Below are 22,721 nucleotides of genomic sequence, written 5' to 3'. Positions count from 1 at the left end.
GGGGGTGCAGGGTGTGAGGGGGGATGCAGGGTGTGGATGGGGGGTGCAGGGTGTGGATGGGGGGTGCAGGGTATGAGTGCGGGGTGCAGGGTGTGAGGGGGGCTCGGTGCCTGCAGCCAGCGCTGGTGCGTGCGGCGGGCGGGGCTGGGGGGCAGGGGGTGTCTCAGTGCCCACCCCCCGCACCCGCGTGCCCCCCGCGCTGCCAGCCCCGCGGGCTCGGCCGGGTGCCGCTCCACTGATCCCGGAGTTTTCTGCTCCAGTAAGCCCCGAGCCCGGCTGTGCCCCCCCCGCCCCCGGGCCGGCCAGCTCCGGCACCCGCACTGCCTCCATCGGGGACGGGGGGCACCCCAAACGCCCTCCCCCGACAGAGACACGAGCCCCGCCGTGTGCAAAATATTTATTTATACTCCAAAAAGGTCTGGGGGGGGTTAGAGCGGGGACCCCCCCGCCCCCATCCCGGGGCCAGCCCCCGTCCCGGGAGGGCGGCCGGGGCCGGGGCGGGGCGGGGGGGCCGTGCCGCCGAGGGCACCGCCAAAACGAGTCGTGCCGGTCTCAGCTGGTTCCTGCCGGGCTCTCCCCATATCCTTCTTCTCGTTAAATTCCTCTTTCTTCTATTTATATTTATTTTGGCATAGAAAAATAAATCGCTCCTCTTTTGGCACCAGTCCTTCGTGTGAAAGTGCAGGTCCTGGGGGGCAACAAGCGGCCCCCACCCTGGGAAGGGGGTCCGGGAGCCGGGGGGGGGTCCCGCTGGCCCGGCTCCCTCCCGAGGGGCGCGTTCCGAGCCCTGCGGGCGCCCCGGGGGCGTTGGCGGTGCCGGGGCAGGGCTGAAGCTCCTTTGGGGACGGGGCTGGGGCGGGGGGCGCAGGGGACATGGGGGGCGCAGCCCGGGGCGGGGGCGGCGCGATCGCTAGCACCGAGGGGACAGGCGGGCGGGGGGTGGCCTGTCCCCATGTCACGCGCGGGGACCCCCCCAGCCCCTCCACCGGGGGGCTCGGAAACCAAATCAGCCGCGGGGTCGGGGCGGGGGGCGGCGGGCTAGGGCGGGGGGGATCTGTGCCCCCAGCAGGTCGTAGGCGAAGATGTTCCAGAAGACGGCGAAGAGCAGGAAGGTGCCGTAGGACAGCAGCAGCACCCACCAGCCGCACTGGTCCTGCAGGCTCTCCTCGTAGCTGCGCAGGATGGTCAGCCCCATGCTGATGCCCACGATGGCCCCCGCCAGGTGCGCCATGAAGCTGGGCTGCGGGCCCGAGGCCGGCAGCGGCGGGGAGAAGCGGAGCCAGACGGCGCGACCGACCTCGGAGCTCACTGCGGGACAGGGCAGGGCTGAGCCCGCGGCCGGGCAGCACGGCGGGGGGCCGGGGGGCGGTACTCACTGCACACCAGCGCCAGCACCATCCGAGAGCAACGCGCATTCCGGCCCAGTTCTGCGGGAATGCAGGGAGGGATGGAGGGAGGGAGGGAGGGAGGGATGGATGGATGGATGGATGGATGGATGGATGGATGGATGGATGGATGGATGGATGGATGGATGGATGGATGGATGGATGGATGGATGGGTGGATGATGGATGGATGGATGGATGGATGGATGGATGGATGGATGGATGGATGGATGGATGGATGGATGGATGGAAGTAGGGATGACAGGCTGGCACCAGTGATGCTCCAGCACCAAGGTGGGTGCTTCTGCCAGAGCCCCTGGAGTGCTCCATGGAGCCCTCTCATGCCCCAGCTCCTCCCCACCCACAGCCACCCCATGATGTCACCCCAGGTGGTCCCCCTGTGACAGTGCCGCCCCTAATGCCACCCACAGCATCCCCCCACCACTGCTGCCCATCCCACAGTGCCAGCCACCCCATGGCATCCCCCCTAATGTGCCACCACCCTGCCCAACCTGCAGACAGTTCCCATCCCCGTTGTCACCCCATGGCATCCCCCAGCATGCTGCCCACCCTACAAAGCCATCCCCCCCGTCCCCCCCCCGTGTCCCCTTGTCCCCAGGCTGACCATGACAACGTTGGCGAGGTGGGCAGAGCAGAGGGCATAGACGCCCCCCGAGCCCCCCACCAGGGGCGCCCTCATGTCCGTGATGGAGACGGTGAGGGAGCCTGGGGGCACAGACAGGGCTCAGCATGGGGCCTCACCCCCACAGCATTAATTAATTACTGCCTACATCAATTAATTACAGCCTGCATTGCCCCCCAGCCCCTGGGCAAGCGACGCTGGCACTGCCAGAGGAGCCCAGCGTCCCCACCAAACTCGGCGTGCCCCTCCCCGTGCCCTCCCGGGGCTGGTGACAGGGACTGACGGGGGGATGGGGACAGCGCCCCCCAGGGCAGCACCCACCTGCCAGGACCCCGGCCAGGTAGAGGAAGCTGATGCGCAGGATGCCGTGCACCATCTCCAGGGGCACCCCGATCATCAGCTGCAGGAGGGCGTTGAACCCCAGCTGCTCCAGCCTGCCCGGGCACAGGAGGGGACGGGGGGGCTCAGCCTGTGCAGCCCCCGGGTGTCCCCCTGTCCCCCCCCGGCAGGACCTACCCCACGTGCATGAACATGTAGGTGAGGAAGCGCCAGGCGCGCGCCCGGTGCCCGGGGTGATAGACCAGGGGGCTCTTCATGTACTCGGGGTGGTAGGTCTGCAGCACCCACTTGTTCAGCCGGGCCCCGTAGCACAGGAACACGATGATCTGTGACAAATCCCTGGCTGTCACCCCCCTGCACCCCACACCTGAGCCCCACTGGGTGTCAGAGCTGGGGTCACCCATCCCCGCTGCCCTGGGTGTGGGCACAAGGGCATCACAAACAGGGTCCTCCATCCCTTCACCCCACGGTGAACCCACCAAGGGCACCAGGACATCACAGCTGGGGTCACCCATCCCCCCGCCATGGACACAGCTCCAGGGGGTTCCACCCCCACCATCCCCTCTGTGGGCACCAGAACAGCACAACGGGGGCCACCCAGCCCCACTGCTCCAGGTCTGAGCCACCCATGTGGGCACAAAGATGCCACAGCCAGGGTCACAGCCTTCAGGGCCCGGCACACAGCTCACAGCCACACAGTCCTTGAGCCACCCATGTGGGCACAAAGATGCCACAGCCAGGGTCACAGATCCCTTCATGGCAGCTCCGTGCACACAGGAGCTCACAGCCAGGGTCACAGATCCCTTCATGCCAGCTCCGTGCACACAGGAGCTCACAGCCAGGCTCACCCCTGCCCTCCCCGATCCCCGCCGAGCTCTCCGGCCGGGACCAGCGCTCCCGTGCCCGCACCTGGGTGAGGGTGACGGCGGCCATGAACACGGGCGGGGGGCAGGTGCGGTGCTGGTAGAAGTACCAGCGCCGGTCCATCTCGCAGGGCAGGATCTCGTAGGCCACGTAGCGGACGAAGCGTTTGTAGATGCCGAGGCCGGTCTCGTCCAGCAGGACGTCGCGGGGCAGCGCCCGCTGCCCGTTGGCGATGGCGCGCTTGAAGCTGCTGGAGCGCTTGCTGCTGATCTGCGGGGAGAGGCCGTGCCCGGGGGCAGCTCGGGAGCCCCGGCCCGGTGCCACCCCCGCCAGGACAGACCCTGGGCACCCCCGCTGCCCGCCCCGCTCCCCGGGAGGCGCCCGGTGCCCACCCCGGGCTGGCACCCGCCCCGTGCCCGTCCCCGGCCGGCACTGACCAGGTCTACCAGCTCCTGGTAGCAGACCTGGCCCTCGTCGTTGCCCTGAGCCAGGGCCACCAGCATGTCGAGCTTGGCGGGGTCCAGGGGCAGCTCATGGCTGTGCACCAGGCTGGCGAAGGTCTCCACGCCGATGAAGCCGGTGTTCTCAGGGTCCAGCTGCGGGCACGGCACGGAGCATCACCAGGGTGCAGCCGCGGTTCCCTGCTCGGCTGGGGACGCCTCTCGGTGCCCCTGGCTCCATGGCTCCTGTCCCTGCCTCTGCGGGGGACACCGCAGCCCGCAGCCGCCCCGGGCCGTGCCCCGAGAGATGCCCTGTGCCTTTGCCGTGCCGTGCCCCCCGTGCCCTGTGCCGTGCCCCCCCGTGTGCCCCCGTGCCACGCTGCTGCCCGTGCCGTGCCGCTGTCCCCGTCTCCCCGGGCGCAGCCAACACTCTCCCACTCAGTTATTTCTCGCCGCCAGCAGCCTGCCAGCCAGGAAGCCACCAAGCTAAACACACGCGCAGCCCTGGCACCAGCCTCCTCCTCCTCCTCTTCTCCTCCTCCTCCTCCTCCTCCTCCCGCTCCTCCCGCCGCCCTTGCCGCTGGATCCACCGCGCCCTGCCCGGGGCACCGTGTGCCATCCCGGGGCACCGTGTGCCATCCCGGGGGTCCCAGAGCGGGCCGGGCACCCCGAGCCCTCCGGGACAGCGCCCACGGGCACCCAGAGCCACAGGGTGCCCCACACGGAACCGCTCATGGGGACAGGGAGCCCGGCGTGGCACAGGAGGGTGGAGATGGGGAGGGGGCACCCACGGCCGGAGCGCAGCCCCTGCAGTCACCCCGAGGCCGTGTGGGGTTTGCTCCTTGCTCCTGCAGGGAGGGAAATGCGGGAGAGGAGCCTCATCCTCGTGGGATGGGCAGGAAGGGAGTGCCTGGGACAGGGGATCGTGTCCCCACCGGGTGGGCACCCTGTCCCTCCCTGCTCCCCCGGCAGGAAACAGCCACAGCCTCTTTACCGAGGGGGTTTGTCTGCCCGGAGAGGGGTGCAGGGTGGGATGGGCAGTACAGGGTGGGATGGGGGTGCAGGGTGGGATGAGGGGTGCACGGTGGGACGAGGGTGCAGGGTGGGATGAGGGGTGCAGGGTGGGATGGGGGGGCAGGGTGGGATGAGGGGTGCAGGGTGGGATGGGGTGCAGGGTGGGATGAGGGGTGCACGGTGGGATGAGGGTGCAGGGTGGGATGGGCGTGCAGGGGGAGGTGGGATGGGGGGTGCAGGGCGGGATGGGGGAGCAGGGTGGGATGAGGATGCAGGGTGGGATGAGGATGCAGGGTGGGATGAGGATGCAGGGTGGGATGAGGGGTGCAGGCTGCAGGGTGCAGGGGTGGGATGAGGATGCAGGGTGGGATGAGGATGCAGGGTGGAATGAGGGATGCAGGGTGGGATGAGGGGTGCAGGCAGCACCTGCAACCTCTCAACAGCCACCAGCCTATAGGAGCAGTCCCAGACATGGGGCACCCCGGTATCACCTGTCCCCCTGCCCCACAGCTGTCACCCCACAGGCTCCACGTGTGTGTGTGTCACACCGGGACCTGGCACACGCTGTCCCCACGCTGGCACACGCTGAGGCACCGGCCCCAAGAGCACCAAGAGCTCTGTCAGCAGCCTGGGAGCCCCTTTCTGCTTTTGGGGTGCATGTCCCCCCACCCCAACCTCACTGGCACTCCACACCCCCCGGGAGGGCCCAATCCCCAGCCCCCGGCCCTCCCAGCACCGCTCGTTCCAGGGGAAGATCCTGCTCGTTCCGAGGAGCTCGGGCTCACATGGAGTCCCTGTGCCCGAGGGGTGACACGGGGGACAGCACCGCGGCTCCCGGGCTGGGGGACTCAGCCAAGGTCACGGGAGCAGCGGGGGGCGAGTGGGGGATCCGTTCATTTTCCTGAGCCCCAGGAAATTCCTTCCCCATGCCCGGGGTAGAGCCGCCAGCTGGGCCAGGGCTGGGTGGGGATGGAGGGACGAGGCGATGGAGCTCAGGGGGGGCTGGTGGGGGCCGGGGCACGGCGGGTGGAACCCCTCGAGGCCGCACCGTGCCGCGAGCAGAGCCCCGCTCCGCGCAGCGCCGCTGCTCCCCGGCCTCATCCCGCAATCAGGTCACGGGGGCGGGCGCAGACCCCCGCCTCGCCGGCGGGACCGAGCCCAGGCACCCCCGGGGCTCCACCCGGCACCCAGAGCGCGGCGGCGGCGCTGGGGCTCCGTGCCCAGCACCCCTCGTCCTTGAGGGCGCCCCGGGCAGGATCCGGCCCGGCGCTGCCGGAGGGAGAGGCCACAAGTGAGATGAGCCGCGCGTTCTCGGCGGCACAGGGCGGGGGGGACCCCGGGGCGGTGACGAGGGGCACCGGGGGACGCTGGCGGGGCTGGCGCGGCCGCGGTGCCCGCCCTGGGTGGGCAGCGGTGCCCGCTGCGCGCCAGCCGTGCCCGGAGCTCGCGGGCACCCCCGCCCCGGCGGCGATGGCCGCTGTCCGGTGCCCCCCCGAGCGCTGCCCGGTGCCCGCTGCCCCCCGGGCGGCCTCACCTGCTCCTGGATGAGCTGCAGCAGGGAGCTCCTGTCCATGCACCCGGCGGGCTGAGGGCTCCGCCGCTCCCCGCGCCCGGGGCCGGCGAGCCGGGCAGGGGAGCGGCGCGGGCGGCGGGGGCGGCGGCGGGGGCGGCTCTCCCCGCCAGCCCCGCGTTGCGGCGGGCCCGGGAGCGAGCGGCAAGCGGCGGCGCCGGGAGCCGCCGATGGCAGCGGGGCGACGGCGGCGGCGGGGGCGGGAGCGGAGCCGAGCGGAGCCGCCCCCGCCGCAGCGCGCGGCGCAGCGCCCCCCCCCCCACACCCCCCGCCGCCGCCGCCGCCGCCGCCGCGCGGGGAACCGGGACCCGCCCCGCCCCGCCCCGCCGGCAGCGCCGGGACACGGCCACGGCACGGGCAGAGAGCCCACACCCGCGATCACAGCCTGGGATGGGGCCGGCATCCCGGCACGGCTGCGGGCATCCCGGTACGGGAACCTGCATCCCGGTACGGGAACCTGATCCCGGTACGGGAACCTGCATCCCGGTATGGGAATCTGCATCCCGGTACTGGTGCCCACATCCCCATACGGAACTGCCTCCTGGCGTGATACCTGCTTCCCAGTGTGATATCTACATCCCAGTACTGGCACTCACATCCCAGTACTGGTACCCACATCCTGGCCCAGTTCCTGCCTCCCAGAGCAGCTCTGTGCATCCTGCTGTGGGTGCCTGCATCCTGCTCCCCGTGTGCCAGCACTGATGGGACCTGGCTCCTGCTGTGATCCCTGGGTCCCAGTACAGGGTCTGCATGCTGGAATGGGAGCCTGTATTCCATTGCCAGTACTGCATCCCAATACACGTATGTGTATTCCTGTGCCCACATCCTGGTACGTGGCTTTGCAGCTGCCCCCTGTGTGAGCAATCCATATCCTGGTACAGTACCAGCATCCCAGAATGGACATCAGCATCCCAGGATGGACACCATTGTCCTGGAATGGACATCAGCATCCCAGAACGGACAGCAGTGTCCCAGGATGGACACCAGCATGCCAGCACCAGGTACCTGCTGAATCTGGCACAGATTGCAAACATTCCCTCCATCCTGTCCCTGACCCCCAGGCCAGCCCAGCCCGGGTACATCCCCCATGGCACAGGGCCCATGGAGCCTCCACTGCTGTCCCCTGTGCTGTCACAGTGCTCATGGCACAGCCTGGCACTGGGTCCCTGGAGCTGGCACCGCTATGGGACATGCCCAGTGTCACCCGGGCCAGGCTCCCCTGGATCCACAGCAGGGCAGGGATGTCCCCAGGACCCATCCCTGGTAGTGTCCCCACTTCCCAGAGCTGTGGCTCAGCCCCTCTGAGGTGCCCGGGGAGCCCTGGGCTGCCCAGCCCTGCCAGGCTCCTTCCCTGGGGCCGGTGTGGCCACGGCTGGGGTCCCATGGCCCTGCCAGGCGTGTGCCCAGCCCCACACCCGTGTCTGCCCCAGCACAGCGCCCGGGGCCCGCACACCAGAGCTATGAATACCCAGCAGGGCACATGGGCCGCGGCTCCCGGGGGATCCAGCCTGGTTTGGAGTCACCAGGGAGCACCGCGTGTCCCGTCCGCCCTGCACCGCCTCCTCTGCCCGCACGGCAGCGCGGCTGCGTCCCCACCTTCCCTGTCCCGGCCGGGTCCCCACCCTCCCTGTCCCGGCCGTGTCCCCACCTTCCCTGTCCCGGCTGTGTCCCCACCTTCCCTGTCCCGGCCGTGTCCCCACCCTCCCTGTCCCGGCTGTGTCCCCACCTTCCCTGTCCCCTGGCTGGCCATGTGGGAAGGGTCTCTTCTCCCACCACACAAGGATCCCACCTTATGTGGGAGCAGTCTGATCCCATCCAGTGCAGAGGCTCTGGAAAATCCTTTTCTCCAGCTGCGCCCACATTCCCTGTGCCCAGCGCCCGTGGCTGAGGCAGGGACAGAAATAGCTGAGGGAAAAGCTGCCTTGGGAAAACAGGAGCAGGGAGGGGAGGTGGCACAGCCCTGGGAGCTGCAGGTGCAGGGGGAAAGCGACTGCAGGGAAATGGGGAGCCCCAAACCCCACACAAGGATGGGCACAGAGATCACAGCTCCCAGGGCAGCCAAAGCTCCCGCTTCCCGTGGATCCTGAGCAGAGAACTATGGGATCCATCACCTCCCCCGTCTCTGCACCCTGGCTGGCACCTGTACAAGGATCCATGTCCCCCAGCACCAAGGAGTCCTGGCCAGCCCCAAGCCCTGTCCCACCACACCAGGCCCTAAATCCCTGTAAGTGCCCTCGGACGGGGCAGCCCAGGCTCTCAGGATGGCCCTGCTCCCCCTGCAGGGACAGGGCTCCTGCTCCCCAGGTGACACAGGACACGGTCTGCAAGCGCAAGGTGTGTAAAAATTTATTTTGCTGTAGAGAACAAACTAAAACATTGCAGCTCCAGCAGATGTGGAGCAGGGAGACACCAGGCACGGGCCTGGCTGGCAGAGCCACGCATGGTGGGCACAGAGGAGGACATTGAGCACGAGGGATTGGCCCTGGCAGTGCCAGGGGCCAGCAGTGAGTGTGTGCCCGACTGGCAGAGCAGCTCCAGCACAGGCAGGGACACCCGGCTGGCCAGCACTGGGGACAGCAGGATGGGGACACCACCCTGGGGCTGTTCCTGGGAGAGACACCGGGGCTGCCCAGCGATTCCTCCATCCCCTCGCTGGCTCCAGGCCACCATAAAACATTTAAATAGACAAAACACCGAAAAAGCAGCTCTGCGTGCTACCTCGGATCTGCCCTGCAGCTGCCTGGAGACTGACCATGAGTGTGCTGGGGAAGGACAGGCTGGTGACACAGGCTGGTGGCACAGCCAGGCTGGTGACACGGCCAGGCTGGTGACACGGCCAGGCTGGTGACACTCAGGCTGGTGACACTGCCAGGCTGGTGACACGGCCAGGCTGGTGACACTCAGGCTGGTGGCACTCAGGCTGGTGACACGGCCAGGCTGGTGACACGGCCAGGCTGGTGACACTCAGGCTGGTGACACTGCCAGGCTGGTGACACGGCCAGGCTGGTGACACTCAGGCTGGTGACACTCAGGCTGGTGGCACGGCCAGGCTGGTGGCACGGCCAGGCTGGTGACACGGCCAGGCTGGTGACACTCAGGCTGGTGAATTCAGGTGGTGGACGGCCAGCTGGAGCCAGGCTGGTGAACTCAGGCTGGTACATGCCAGGCTGGTGACACGGCCAGGCTGGTGACACGGCCAGGCTGGTGACACTCAGGCTGGTGACACTGCCAGGCTGGTGACACTGCCAGGCTGGTGACACGGCCAGGCTGGTGGCATGGCCAGGCTGGTGACACTGCCAGGCTGGTGGCATGGCCAGGCTGGTGGCACGGCCAGGGCTGATCCAGGCTCCCCTGGGAGGACAGGAACCCAGGGATGGTGCTGGCCTGGCTCTTTGGGACTTGCAGACAGGGACACTGTGGGGCCACAGCCCCAGGGGGTGCTGAGCTCAGTCCCAGCAGGTGAAACCAGCTCAGGTGTGGGCAGGGGACAGGGGACAGGGCAGGAAGGAGCTTCCAGTGGTGCCAGGAGATGCATTGCCCAGAGCCTCACACTCCAGACAGGGCCCCACAGAGGGGACAGCAGGTCACAGGGCCTAGGGCACAGTGTGGCACCAGCTCAGTGATGGCACTGCCAGGGACAGACTGGGCACACAGTGGGCATCCAATGCCCTCCAGTCCTTACCAGGGCTCCCAGAGCCCTGCAAATACTGCTGGCCATGAATACTGGTGGCCAGGGTGGGGAGGGGATGGGCCAAACAGGAGCCAGGAAAGGAGAGTGGATGGACCTGGAGCCTGGCATGCTGCAGAACTCACAAGATTTTTGTGTAGAAACAACAGAAAGGAGCTCAGGACAAACCCTGGTTGTCACTGTCCCCCCTCAGGCCAGGACAGCAGCCACTGTGGCCCAGCAGGAGGGGCCAGGCCTGACCCCACACACTGGGCTGGGGGTGCCACTGCCTGGCCCTCCCTCCCTGGCTCCCTTTGCCGGTGCTGGCTGAGGGAAACCGGGACAGGAGCTGGAGCTGTGCCCCAGGGAGCTGCAGCCATGAGCTCATCTGACAGCTCAGCTGCTGCTGGAGCTCCCCGGGGCCCCGGGAGCGTTGTGCCCTCCAGAATTGAGGGCACCAGCACAGCCCTCTGGGGAGGGGATGTGCCCAGTCCAACAGACACTGAAACACTCGTGTTTGAGCTTAAAAACAAGCGTTAAAAAACCAGAACAGAATAAAAGATGAGGGTGATCCTCCAGCTGCTGGTGAGGCAGAGTTCTCCTGGCAGAGCTGCCTGCCCTGTGGCCACGGGGGCCAGGAGGCCACAGGCTGAGGCTGCCCGGTGCCAGGGCTGCATCCTGCCGCTGCTGCGAGGTCGGGCTTCACTGGTCCTGCAATCCAGGCTGGGGGCAAAGGAGGATTTCCTACCGGGGCCAGCTTGAGGCGGGGCCCCTCTGGGCGTCGCCGGGCACGGGGAGCTGGTGTCACGGGACGGAGCGGGGCGGGGCTCTCATTTGTTCTTGGCCAGCAGGCGGTACAGGGTGAAGCCCACCAGCGCTGTCACCGCTGCCCCCAGCGCCACCCGCAGCCAGAAGGACGCGACTCCCAGCTCCACGGCGTTCAGGTGGCTGCAAGCAAACACAGGAGAGGCTGGTGAGGGTGAGTGCGGCTGTCCCGGTGCTCCCACCCCACACAGGGAGGCTGGGAGTGCCAGGGGATGAGCCCAGCACAGGGGGGAAGAGCCCAGTGAGAATCTGAGAGATTGCCCATCCCTGCAAGCAGAGCTCTCATCACCATCAAGCCAGGGGAGGGCTGTGGGACGGATGTGGCTGTGCCTTCCCCTGCCCTGGAAACAGCTCTCCAACACCTCAATAATTATACAGGTACCTGCCTTTCTAGGTCAGGCTGCCTTTGCAACTCCCCGTGCACGGAGAGCCGGGATGCCACCACGGGGACACTGGTGACAGGGACCAAAGGGCAGCGAGGGACAGGGCCTGGTGCTGCCCCGGTGTACACATCCCCTCCCCTAACACGTGCTGTCCTGCACTAACAGCTCCTCTCCTCTCTCTCCCTCCATCCATAATTCATTCCCCACTACATCGGGGGAGCACAGCCAATCCCCAGCCCTCCATTACGCTGTTATTTATTTATACCACATACCCTAAGATATATTAAGAATATTTAAATTTTAATACTGCAGAGGGGAGGGAAGAAAAAAAAAAGCGTCAGCTCTAAAAATAAAGTTGTTTATTGAAAAGAAGCTGGAGGGAAAACTACTCACTAGTAATCCCATCCTGCCTTCCAACGCTCCCACACGCTCTCCCCGCCGGGGCTCGGCCCCTGGAGCTGTGCTGGCCCTTCCCAGCCCTGGAGCAGAGTGATTCCCCTCACAGGGAGCCTCCTCTCTCCCCAGAGCCCCCCTCACCTCCTGTGACCAGCCTGGTGCTGTCCTGCCCCGCTCCCAGCCCCTCTGGGGTGCATTCCTCTCAGAGAGGCTGTGTGACAGAGGTCTTGCTTCACTGACCTCTTTTTCAGCCTGATCCATCTCATCGGGAGAAAATAGCTGCCACCCCCCCCGTGGGCCTTGGCAAACTAAGCTGGCTACTCCTCTTCAGCATTTTTTATCTTAGGCTTCAAAAATAAACACTCCTGTGGCAGGATCTATCTACTAAATCTGCCAGAGACATACACACAGGCAGAAGAAAACCTCCCCCCTCTGCAATTAGAGGAAGAAGTGGCTTTTCTGTTCCAATTATTTGTATAAGCAGATCACAGAATCACAGAACCCTGGAATGGTTTGATTGGAAAGGAACATTAAAGCTCATCTCATTCTACCCCTGCCATGGACAGGGACACCTCCCACTGTCCCAGGTGCTCCAAGCCCTGTCCAACCTGGCCTTGGGCACTGCCAGGGATGCAGGGGCAGCCACAGCTGCTCTGGGCACCCTGTGCCAGGGCCTGCCCACCCTCACAGGGAACAACTCCTTCCCAATATCCCCTCTAATCCTGTCCTCCTTCAGCTTAGGGCCATCCCCCCTTGTCCTGTCACTGCATGGCCTAGATGACACCAAAAGCTGCAGAGAAACCAAAAAGCAAGAGCAATGTGGCAGAGGCAGGGCTGGGACACAGCCCCCTCCCCAGCAGAGCCCCCCATGGGAAGGATACTGACGGGAAGGTGGCAGCAGTGGCCAGTTTGGTGTAGACAGCGGTGCTGGGTGGTCCCTGGCTGTGGCAGGAGAAGGGGAAGGGTGGAGGGAGGCAGTGCTTGTAGCAGAACTCGGTTGGGAAGAGCCCTGGCTGCTGGCTGGCTTCTGGCAGGTCTGTTTTGGAGGCCACGAAGACACAGGGGATCTGGCTGTCCAGGTAGTGCTGCTGCAGAGACAGAAACCCCAGCGAGGGGTTAAGGACCAACCCCGGGAGAGGCAGGGCTGCCACGAAGGCTGATGTGCCCCTGGTGAAGTCTAACAGGACCCCTGTGAAGGCCCCCAGGGTCCCTGCCGTACCTTATAGATGCTGGCACAGTAGCTGAAGGATTTGGGGTCGCTCAGGCTGTAGATGAAGCAGGCGACGTCGCAGGCTGTGTCCGACGGCTTGGAGAAGGTGCTGTCAGCACTGACCTCGTACAGCTGCAGCACAGCGGACAGCAATGTGGCACTGCAGCGTCCCAGGGCTCAGCTGCTCCTCACACCAGCACAAGGACAGTGCCAGCACAGCCACAGCCCAGCCCAGCCCCATGTGCCGGGGTACAGGGACAGCCCAGCCCTGCTAAGAGCCAGGCACAATTCCCTGCCCTCCCACACTTACTATGAGGTACTTCTCCTGGCCATTGACCTGCACTGTGTTGATGGTGTAGAGGGATGGCTTTCCTGGCTTCTCCCTCTGGGCCTGTCACAAGGAAAACACCGTCTCAGGCAGTGGAGCCAGGAGCAGTGCTGGGTGAGGGATGGTTTCACAGTGCCCTGAGCCCCCCATGGCCTGACAGCTCCTGAAGGGCAGCCAGGGCCTGTCAAGAGATGTGGGGCTGCTCCTAACAGGCAGGGAAAGCCAGCACTGCTGTGGTCAGAGCAGGGAAAGGCACAGCCCCTCGGGACAAGCAGAGGGAGCAGACCCACTGCTTTAGCCATGATAAGGACACCAAAGCCACCAGCACAGAGGGGATGTGGAGCATGGGCAGGGAGGGCAGCACACAGGGGGGCCTGGCCAGGGGCAGGGAGGTGCCACCGTGGGACAGATCACTCCAGGACCCCCAGCTGTGCCTCCTGCTCCATCCTGGGAGCGTGGCCAGGCAGGGAGCAGCCACTCACCGCCAGGCTCCTGCCGAGGAAGGCCTGCAGGAAGGCGGACTTGCCTGCGCCCCGCGCTCCCAGCACCTTGCACAGGAACACATTCCTCTGGGTCTGCCCCTTCTCCAGGTCAATCCTCTTCTCCCGGGTCACTGGCAGCAGAGAGGGTGGTGAGAGCCAGGAGGGACCCGAGCTGTGACAGAAGGGGAGGGCATGGCTGTACCTGTGAGGGCTTGGGTCTGGGAGTCCTGCTCCGAGAGGATGGGGTAGCCCAGGTAGCCCAGGCACTCCAGGCAGTGCCGTACGTCCAGGTAAGCCACAAGCCTGGAGAGACAGAGGGTCAGGAGGGTCAGCAAGGGCTCAGTGATGTGACCAAGGGCCAGGGAGAGGGACTGAGCTTACGTCCACTGGCAGAGGAATCCATGCAGGGAAAGCAGGCCTTTATCAGTGGTGCATACCGTGTTGTAGAGCTCGGGGCCCCAGGGCACGCAGGGGAACACGCTGAAGAAGTTCTGCAGCTCTGTGTGCGACAGGGCTCCGTCCTGGTCCTGCCAAAACACAGGGGAGTCACCAGGGGAGGCAGGGTCCAGCCTGTGCCCACAGGGGGCCCTGCCACACGAGCCACCTCCCTGCTGTGCACGGCCACAGGGATCTGCCAATGACAGGAATCGATCGACCGCAGCGAGGCCGGAGCTGGGCGAGCTCAGAGCCTGTGCCTCAGGGACTGCCAGCACTGCACAACAGCAAACACGCCGTGGGATGGCAGCTGCAACCAGGCAGGATTGTCCACGCCCACCCCACAACCCTGAGCTGCTGCTCCTGCCATTCCTGGAGCCAGCTGTCCCACAGCAGCCTGCATCAGGCCGGCCTGGCCTTCCACAGGCCAGCTCAGCACTCAGGCTGCTGTGCCTGAAGGGGACCTGCTGGCACCTGGGCACCCAGGGATGTGCATCCATTCAGTTCTGCCATTCCCCACGGCTACAGAGCTGATCTGGACACACAGGGATGTGTGTCCACTCTGTGCTGCCATTCCTGAGCCACTCCCTGTTGTCACAGAGCTGCCATCCCCCAGATGCACATCAACATCTGAATAGCCAGTCCGAGCAGGTGCATGCTGATCCAAAACATCCCTTTCTCCCACTCTCCAAGAGCCTGAGTTTGGCACAAAAGTGTTGCTTTCTCTCCCTCTCTCCAGCCTGGCAGCCTTCCACCAGGCTGGCAGATGCTGGTGTTTGGTCCATGGCTGCTGGCCAGCAGCTGTGCCCGCTTCCCTGCCTGCCTCCCTGCCCAATTCCCTGCCTCCCTGCACAATTCCCTGCCTCCCTGCCTGCTGCAGCCAGGCACTACAAGGGCCATGTCAGCTTGATGCCAACTCAGACCCAGTCCCTCAAAGTCCAAAGTGCCCTTTGGGCAGGAGTAGTGACCAAACCCCACGTCCCTGACAGGCCATCACACTACCTACAGCTTGCTGTGGCCACTCCCTGCTCCCAAAGCCTCCAAAGAGGGAATGCTGTGGCAGAGGAAAGCCCTTCCCTGGTGCTCCATGGCACAGAGGGGGGCTAGGGGAGCAGCTGTGCCCAGTTGTGCAGGCCCAGCAGAGCATCCCCTGCCCTGCAGCCCCTGCCCTGCTGCCCACCTTGTCGTGCTTCTCAAAGAGCCTCTGCAGGAATTGGTATCCCAAGTGGTTGAGCTCTGTGGAGCAGCCGGGGGGCACACGGATCCTGTTGGGAAAACCATGGAATTATTTAAGTTGGAAAAGCCCTCTCTGACTGAGTCCAACTGTTCCAACACTGTCAAGGCTATCATTGACCCATGTCCCCAAGTGCCACATCCACATGGCTTTAAATCCCTTCAGTGATGGGGGGACTCCACCACTGCCCTGGGCAGCTGTGCCAGTGCCTGATAACCCTTTCAGCTGAGAAATTTTTCCTACTACCCAACCTAAATCTCCCTTTTATCCTTCATATCTTATTCTCCAGTTCAGACACCCAAATGAACCTCCTCAAGCCCTGAATGAAGGGCAGTGTGTGAGCACATCTCACCCAGGGGAAACAGCTCCCCACTCCCTCCTTGCTCAAGGTCAGCTGTTGCCTCCAGGCCTGGCTATTCCTTGACACAGCCCCTTTATTTTGGGGAGAATCCCCTGAGGATGCACAGTGGCCTTTCCCTGGCAATGCCAGGCAGCCCAGGACATGCTGTGCCCTTGCTTTGCCCCATGCCCAGGGTTTCAGCAGGGCACAGCAGTGCCCCGGGTGCCATCCACCAGCGTGTCCCTGTCACCTCCCTGCAGCCTGCTCTCTGGGAAGAGGAGGAGGCAGCTCCCAAGGCAAACCCTTCCATTCCTGCCAGCTCCCCATCTCCAGAGTGGCAGGGAGCAGAGAGGAGACAGCAGCCGCACAATGAGCCGCGAGGGCTGTGCTGACAGCTCACTGCTCCCGACAGAGCCGCTCTGCCTCGCTCAGCCAGGCACACAGCAGCCTCCAAGAACCCCTTGCTGATGTCAAGGCAAGTCTGGATTTCATTCCCCACCTTCCTGTCTGCCTAAATCAGCAGCCCCAGGCCTGCTGTGTTTGTCCCTGACCCCACGTCTCAGTTCCTGCCCCTAGCAAGGTGAGCACTGAAAACCTGACCTGACCTCAGGGCCCAGAGCAGCTCCTGGGCTGCAGGAAGGATGCAGCCAGGGTGCTGGGGATGCTGAGCCATGCACCAGGGGGATGTGGCCCCCTCCTGCCCAGCCCTGGACACTCACTGTGGGTACAGGTAGTCATCTGTCAGCTCCAGCTCGTCGTCGTAGCCGAAGCGGCGCAGGATGGTCCAGGTGGTCTCGTGCCGGCCCCTCTGGATGAAGAGGGTGTTGAGGAAGAGGAAGCCTGCAGGAGAGATCAGGGGGCTCAGCCACAGGGGAGTGAGCTCAGGCTCAGGGCTCCACTCCTCAGCCATGCTTTTCCCTGGGAAAACAGACTGCTGGGACAGAGAGCCACAGCAGGCTTGCTTTAACAGGAGGGACTAACTAGGCCTGGACTAACTAGGCCAGGAGGCTCAGGCCAAGGGCAGGGCCCTGGGATGTGCTCAGGGATGTGCATTCCCCCTGCCCTGGGGAGGAGCAGGGAGCCCTCGGGCTGTTACCGTTCAAGGTGAGGCCATTGTCCTGCACCCCGTCTGTCGTGTTCTTCCACACAACCATCTTCACATCCTCCAGGGCCTGGGGAGCCAGGGGGTTTCCAAAACAAGACTTCTGCCTCCCAAGAGAATGAAGACCATTGTCAGAAAAGCACTCACAGAGCACAATCCTGTCTCACAGCTTCCCTCTCCCCTGGCAAGGAATGAGGTTTCAGAGAGGGAAAATCCACCCAGCTCATGGATTTCTGTCTTAGGCCTTGACCAAACCCCTGTTCTTCAACATCCCAATAATTTATGACTCTCAGCATCTCCAGAGCCTCCTGGTCTTCCCATGGCAGAGCAAACAGCCCAAGTTTAGGAAGATGGAACCCCACATGCTCAGAGATGCACCCTGCAGTGCTTCAGCTGTGCCACAGAAACACCAAACAGGAACGGGGATGGCTGTGCCAGGAGGGGCAGCTCCCCTGCTGGAGAGGGAATCCCAGGCACTGGGGAATTCCTCAGCTCCACAGCCACCCTACCTGGAAGTAGTTGAGCTCATCATCACTGAGGATCTGGTTGTTGTCCTGGTCTGAGAGGTTGAAGATGCGGGTCAGTGCTCGAGCACAGGCGGGTTTGAGCTGCAAGGACCAACCACGGTGACAATGACAGGGCCAGCCACAGCCTGGCCCTTCCTCCTGCAGCCCCACACACAGAGGGCTCCCTTCCTGCACTTCTAGGCCAGTCCCACCTCCTTGGAGGTGGGGATCATGGAATCATTAAGGGTGGAAAACTGCCCCAAGATCTGAGTCCAGCTGTTCCCCAGCACTGCCAAAGCCACCACTAGCCCATGTCCCCAAGTGCCACATCCAGAGAGCTTTTAAATCCTTCCAGGAATGCTGACTCCACCACTCCACCTGTGCCAGTGCCTGACCACCCCTACCATGAAGAAATTTTTCCTAATGCCCAATCTAAAGTCAGAGAGGACAATCCATGGAGAATATTTCTTCCAGACCCTTCCCTCCACAGCCAGCACACAGCCTGGAGCATGAGGGCTTCTGCCCCAACACACCCAAGTCCCTGCAGGTGTACTGAGCACAGGAGATGGGCACTGCTCCCTTGGCCTGTCTGTGCCAGCCCAAACCCTCCACCTGCATTCCAAAACCTCCAGCCCAGAGCAGTGTGAGGGAAGGAGACTCCCCCAGGAGCCCACCTGCTTCTCCTCTGGGTCGTAGAGCGGGGCAGTGGGGTGCAGCACAGCTTTCTGGGCGTAGTAGAAGAGCTCAGAGATGTTCTTGAGGTTCTTGGCAGAGCACTGGGGATTCAGAAGAAGAGAAAGCCCTGATGAAAAGGGCAGGAGGAGGATGATACAATCTCCCCCAGCCAGACTAGCTGTGCCTCGAAGCCCAGAGCAACATTTGTCCACCATGAGGAAAAATCCAAAGGGACAATCCCCTAGGTTTTGCTCTGGCTTTGCTGTGCCCATTCCACAGCCCCAGAATCAACAGGGCCTGTGTGGAACTCCAGCTAGAGAGCCACAGAGGGCAGACACAGAAAGCTGCTCCTTGGCAAGGGGTAAAGGACAGAAAGGCCAAAGGACAGGCTCTCAGCCCCTGGACTTGTGCAGAGCAACACCACCAGGGCAGCTCTCCAGGAGCACACAGGCTCCCTGACTCCCACCAAACCAGCATTCCAACCCCTCAGGGAGGCCCTGCACACCCCCCAGCTCCCTCACCTCCACACAGGTCTCAATCTCCGAGAACTGGTTCATGATGGGCAGGATGACCTCCATGGAGCTGCCCACCTGCAGGTCAGACTTGTTTCCCACTAAAATAATGGGGATTCTAGGAAAAGACACAGAGCACAAGTGAGGCCAGCCTTCTCTTGGTCCCAGCACTGTCCCAGCCACTGGTGCTCCCATGAGCAGGTCAGGGAGGCCCCAGCTCTCCTCTGCAAGGTCCAGAGCAGCTTTCCTGCCTCCCACAGCCGGGAGCATCCATCTGGAGAAACAGACTGCCTGATCCTGCTTATGCTTTCACCCAGCAACAATATGCTCAGGAGCCTTTAATCCAGCACAACAGCCTTCTGCCCAAGAGACTCACACACAAACTAAAGCTTCTGTGCTCCCAGACCCCCCTGGCAGCCTCCTCTCCCTGTCTGGCTGAGATGAGATCAAGGGGGGAGAAGGATCCCTCCTCAGTGACCCCCTGCCTCAATTGGATCTCTGGTGGAGGGAAGTGCCCGTGTGCTTCTGCTCTAAGTGGTCTGGCCACAAACCACAGTCCTGGAATGGTTTTGGTTGGGAAGGACCCTAAAGTTCACCTCATCCCACCCCCTGTCATAGGCAGGGACACCTCCATTAGACCACGGCTCCCATTCAACCTGGCCTGGATCAAACCACAAAGCTGGTTTGCTCTCAGTACCCTCAGGAGGTGAGGATGGTGGGCATCCCACAGCCCCCAGAATGCCCCAATTCTGCAGCCCCAGATCACAGCCCACACGGTACCTGGATCCCTTTTCAAGTCCCCCGTTCACCATGGGGATCCACTTTGTGCGAATCTGGAAGGTGAGCAGAGGGAAAGGGCTGTGAGCACAGCCTGGGGAGGGAGAGGAACATTCCCTGCAGCCATCTGCTCCCCAGCATTCCCTCACACCAGCAGGCAGAGCAGCCCCAGGCATGCTGGATGCCAGCACCAGGATGCAACAACCCTGTTGTCCTGCTGTGAGGGAGCAACCCTGGGTGGAGATCAGCTTCTGCTTGCAGGAATCTCTGACCCAAAATCCCACAGAGCCAGGGGCCATCAGTACATGTCCACACCACAGGGCAGCACGGAAACCCCAGCACTGGGAACGCCCTCTGGCCCTGCTGCTGGAGCAGGGCCGTGGTGGGGACCCATTACCTTGTCAATGGTGGCCTCCTTGGTGACATCGTACACCATGCAGACCACGTTGGCCTGCAAGAGAAGCAGGAGAGGGTGGTGAAGGGGTCCCTGCCACAATTGTGGCAGCAGGGAATGCCAGGGAAGCAGGGAATGCCACAGAAGCAGGGAATGCCATGGAAGCAGGGGACACCAGGGCAGCAGGGAAGGCCATGGAAGCAGGGAATTCCATGGAAGCAGGGAATGCCAGGGAAGCAGGGAATTCCATGGAAGCAGGGAACACCATGGAAGCAGGGAATGCCAGGGAAGCAGGAAAGGCCATGAAGCAGGGAATGCCAGGGCAGCAGGGAACGCCAGGGAAGCAGGGAATGCTGCCTGAGCTGCCAGGGAAGCGCTCGGCCGAGCGCACGTGAGCACGGACACGTACACAGCCCCCCGCGCCCTCAGCACGAAGTCCTCGAGCTCCTGGGAGCAGCTCCTGTGCCTCAGGAGCTGCTGGGAGCAGTTCCTCTGCCTCAGGAGCTGCTGCTCCCACGCCTCCTGGCCCAGATCCCCCTCCCACAGCAGCCACGTCCCGGCTCTCCTCCCCTCCTGACCCCTGCAGACAGGGCCAGCACCGAGGCTTTATCGGAAGCAGACAGGAGGGATCACTGGTCCTTTCAGCAGAGAGTTTAATGCTAATCCGAGGACACACAAGGGTTTAGGCAGGATTTCCTGGAGCCATTTAAAGCTTCTGTGTACTCCTGCTGTCTGGGTGGAGGGAGCAGGACCCTCATGCCCACCTCCTCGACCGTTAGCCACCGGGGCTGGGAGATTAAACAGCTTTGCTCACGTGAGAGAGATGGTTTTATTACCCACAATTAAAAGGTCCTCATGTCTGCAGAGTCAAGGTTAATCCCAGGGCAAAGAGCAGCTGGGTCCAACCCAGCCAGACAACTTAATTATTCCTCCATGGCTGCTCTGAGGGCTCCCTCATCCCTCCCTGCCCAGTGCTCGCCAGGAGCTCCAGCTCCCAAATTAACTCCTCTGTGCCACCGCTTCATCAGGCAGCCATGGGGATCTAATGCAGGGAGCAGGGGTCTTGCCCAAACCCAGCAACTGCTCCTCCCTCTTCTGAGTCCATGGGGGATATCCTGAGGCTGACAGCAGTGTCTGCTCCTGCCTCCTCCTCCCATGGGCAGTGAGCTGCCCCCGCCGCTCGCCTTCTGGAGGCTCCCTGGAGGCCTTGGACAAGCCACACACAACAGCTTACAAGACAGAGCAGGATTAAACCAGCCTCTAAACAAACCAGGAGCATTAATCCGTGGATAACCAACTGCCTGTGCCTCTCTGGGTGGCTAACAGGGAGGGGAGGGGAGCAGCCATGTGTCCCCAGGGGACCACAGCCTCCTGTCCCCATCCCGGCCAGCCCTGCTCACCTTGGCGATCTCCTCCTGCAGCTCCTCCTCCGTCTGCTCCGACTCTGGAAGGCAAATGAAGCCATCACCACCTGCCCAGGCAGGGCACCCCGTCCCAATCCCCTCAGGCAGGCAGGGAAGGGCAGAAGCCAGGCAGGACAGGGCCCTACCTGAGTAGTCCACTATGTGTGTGGGGACCTTCTCAGGGGTGACATCGGCCGGGATGGTGATCTCCTCCGCCCGGGGGGGCACCTGCAAAGGCAGCACACCCCGTCCAGCCACGCAGCACAGGTGACAAGGGACTTCAGGGCCTTGAGCTGTGGATCACGGATCACTCTTGGCCCACCAGGCTGCAGCAGACCCCTGCACTCCAGCCCTGGCACAGGCAGTGCCCTCCAGGTGGAACTTCCACCTGCCTCCCTCACACCAAGCTCCTGATCCCGGTGGAGACAAGCCCTGGACACTCCCTGGGCTCCTCTGGGAGCAGCCCTGAGCTGATTGTGTGGGCTGGGCTGGGAACAGGGAAGGCGTGCAGGGCTGGTCCCCCCAAACCCCAGAGCTGATGCTGCCCAGCACAACACCATGGAGGGCACACATGGGCAGCGGAAAAACCACCTGAAGCTTGGGGAAAATATGTCTGGACAGACTGATCCCATTTCCCTACCCAAACTGTGCTGGGACAGCAAGCTGTCGAGGGGCACAGCTGGCTGGATGCTGCTGCTCACACTGGCCTGGCTCAGAGCACCAAACCCATCTCCAGAGGGTGCAGCGGGCAGAGAATGGGGCTGGCCCCTTCCAAGGGCTCTGTGGTGGTGCCAGCCCTGCTGTGCTGGTGACAGAGACCCCCAGCAGCAGCAAGGGGAGCCCTGGGAGGCACCAACACCTTCCCCAGGGCAGAGAGAGCTGCAAGTCAGGACCAGCCCCCAGGTCGGAATCAGAGCACAAAGTGAGGAAAACACCACCTCAGCTGGAGCTCCGTGTGGTTCCCACTGAGCTCACTTGAACCAGCCCCGTGGCTGTCACAGCCTCGAGAGCTGCGAGCACCTCCCAGACAGCCCCATCTCCAGCGGGGACACTGGGGACAGAGCTGTCCCACCCAGCCCCATCTCCAGCGGGGACACTGGGGACAGAGCTGTCCCACCCAGCCCCATCTCCAGCGGGGACACTGGGGACAGAGCTGTCCCACCCAGCGAGGGGCCCCGGGCTGGGGCCGTACGCGTCCCCTCCCCACTCACCTCTTCAGGAAACTCCTCTCCCACCAGAGCCATGATCAGGGACGTCTTCCCCACCTGGGCTAGGAAATAAAGGGAGGACGTTGACATTGGCACCGGCACGGCAGAGCTTGAGGAGGACAGCAGCAGGTGGGAGCCACGGCCGCAGCCGTGACACTACGGATCGCCCGGTGACAATGACGGGCCCGGTCTCTGCCCTGCTCCCGCCAGAGACGGGGGGTCCCCCTGGGCCCCCCGCCCCTCCCGTGCAGGAGAACCCTCTCCCCCGGGCTCCCCGTGCCCCCTCCCCCTTGCTGTGCTGGAGGAGCCTCCCCCGGCCCCGTGCCCGTGCCCCCTCACCCTCCCCGAGCAGGAGGATCCGCACGTCCCGTTTCATGGCGGCGCCGCCGCCTCCCCAGCCTCCCCCCCCGCTTCCGGCCGCACCACCGAGCGGCGGCGCAGAGCGGCGCGGGCAGCGCAGCGCCCTCTGGCGGCGCCAGCACACCCAGACCTCCAGCCTTGGTCTTTCGATGGTTTATTAACGAAAACAAAACGTTCAACGGCAACAAACGGCCAACGGGGCCGTGAAACACATTCCAGGCCCGGGCGGG

General features: G+C 63.9%; 2 protein-coding genes across 4 annotated transcripts; both read right to left on the bottom strand.

Moving 5' to 3' along the window:
• Positions 1-662: 662 nt before the first annotated feature.
• RHBDL1 (rhomboid like 1) lies at positions 663-6,310 on the bottom strand. Its single transcript, XM_030957912.1, is given in 9 exon segments — positions 663-1,308; positions 1,377-1,403; positions 1,406-1,427; positions 2,010-2,110; positions 2,349-2,461; positions 2,544-2,692; positions 3,276-3,500; positions 3,668-3,826; positions 6,219-6,310. Coding segments are annotated over 9 exon segments (1,137 nt in total). The 5' UTR covers positions 6,258-6,310; the 3' UTR covers positions 663-1,006.
• Positions 6,311-9,429: 3,119 nt separating this feature from the next.
• Positions 9,430-22,637, bottom strand: RHOT2 (ras homolog family member T2). Of its 3 annotated transcripts, none has more exons than XM_030957884.1 (19): positions 22,471-22,637; positions 22,135-22,193; positions 21,070-21,151; positions 20,921-20,964; positions 19,524-19,577; positions 19,130-19,182; positions 18,359-18,467; positions 17,837-17,938; positions 17,166-17,264; positions 16,651-16,759; positions 16,274-16,394; positions 15,161-15,245; positions 13,927-14,072; positions 13,748-13,848; positions 13,546-13,676; positions 13,046-13,126; positions 12,745-12,867; positions 12,411-12,613; positions 9,430-10,869 (listed from the first exon to the last, which is right to left on the bottom strand). In XM_030957884.1, exons 1-19 carry the CDS (start codon positions 22,505-22,507, stop codon positions 10,752-10,754), a joined length of 1,857 nt encoding a protein of 618 aa, XP_030813744.1. In that variant the 5' UTR covers positions 22,508-22,637; the 3' UTR covers positions 9,430-10,751. The 3 variants fall into 3 exon arrangements, with proteins under 3 accessions (XP_030813744.1, XP_030813746.1, XP_030813747.1); XM_030957886.1 differs by having other exon boundaries at positions 22,135-22,188; positions 22,471-22,525; XM_030957887.1 differs by lacking the exons at positions 18,359-18,467; positions 19,130-19,182; positions 19,524-19,577; ... (2 more) ...; positions 22,135-22,193; positions 22,471-22,637 and having other exon boundaries at positions 16,651-16,763.
• Positions 22,638-22,721: the final 84 nt, after the last annotated feature.

The sequence above is a fragment of the Camarhynchus parvulus genome, chromosome 14 (assembly GCF_901933205.1).
Source record: "Camarhynchus parvulus chromosome 14, STF_HiC, whole genome shotgun sequence".
Taxonomy (NCBI): domain Eukaryota; kingdom Metazoa; phylum Chordata; class Aves; order Passeriformes; family Thraupidae; genus Camarhynchus; species Camarhynchus parvulus.
Note: the sequence above shows the minus strand (reverse complement) of the source record. Positions and strands in the feature narration are given on the sequence as shown.

Coding starts and splice junctions, on each gene's coding strand:
- RHOT2 (XM_030957884.1), bottom strand. CDS start 22,507: ATGAAACGGGACGTGCGGATCCTCCTGCTCGGGGAGG. Junction 15,246..16,273: donor GATGACTACCTGTACCCACA/GTGAGTGTCCAG, acceptor TTTTCCCAACAG/GATCCGTGTGCCCCCCGGCT. Junction 14,073..15,160: donor TCTTTGAGAAGCACGACAAG/GTGGGCAGCAGG, acceptor GTGTTTTGGCAG/GACCAGGACGGAGCCCTGTC.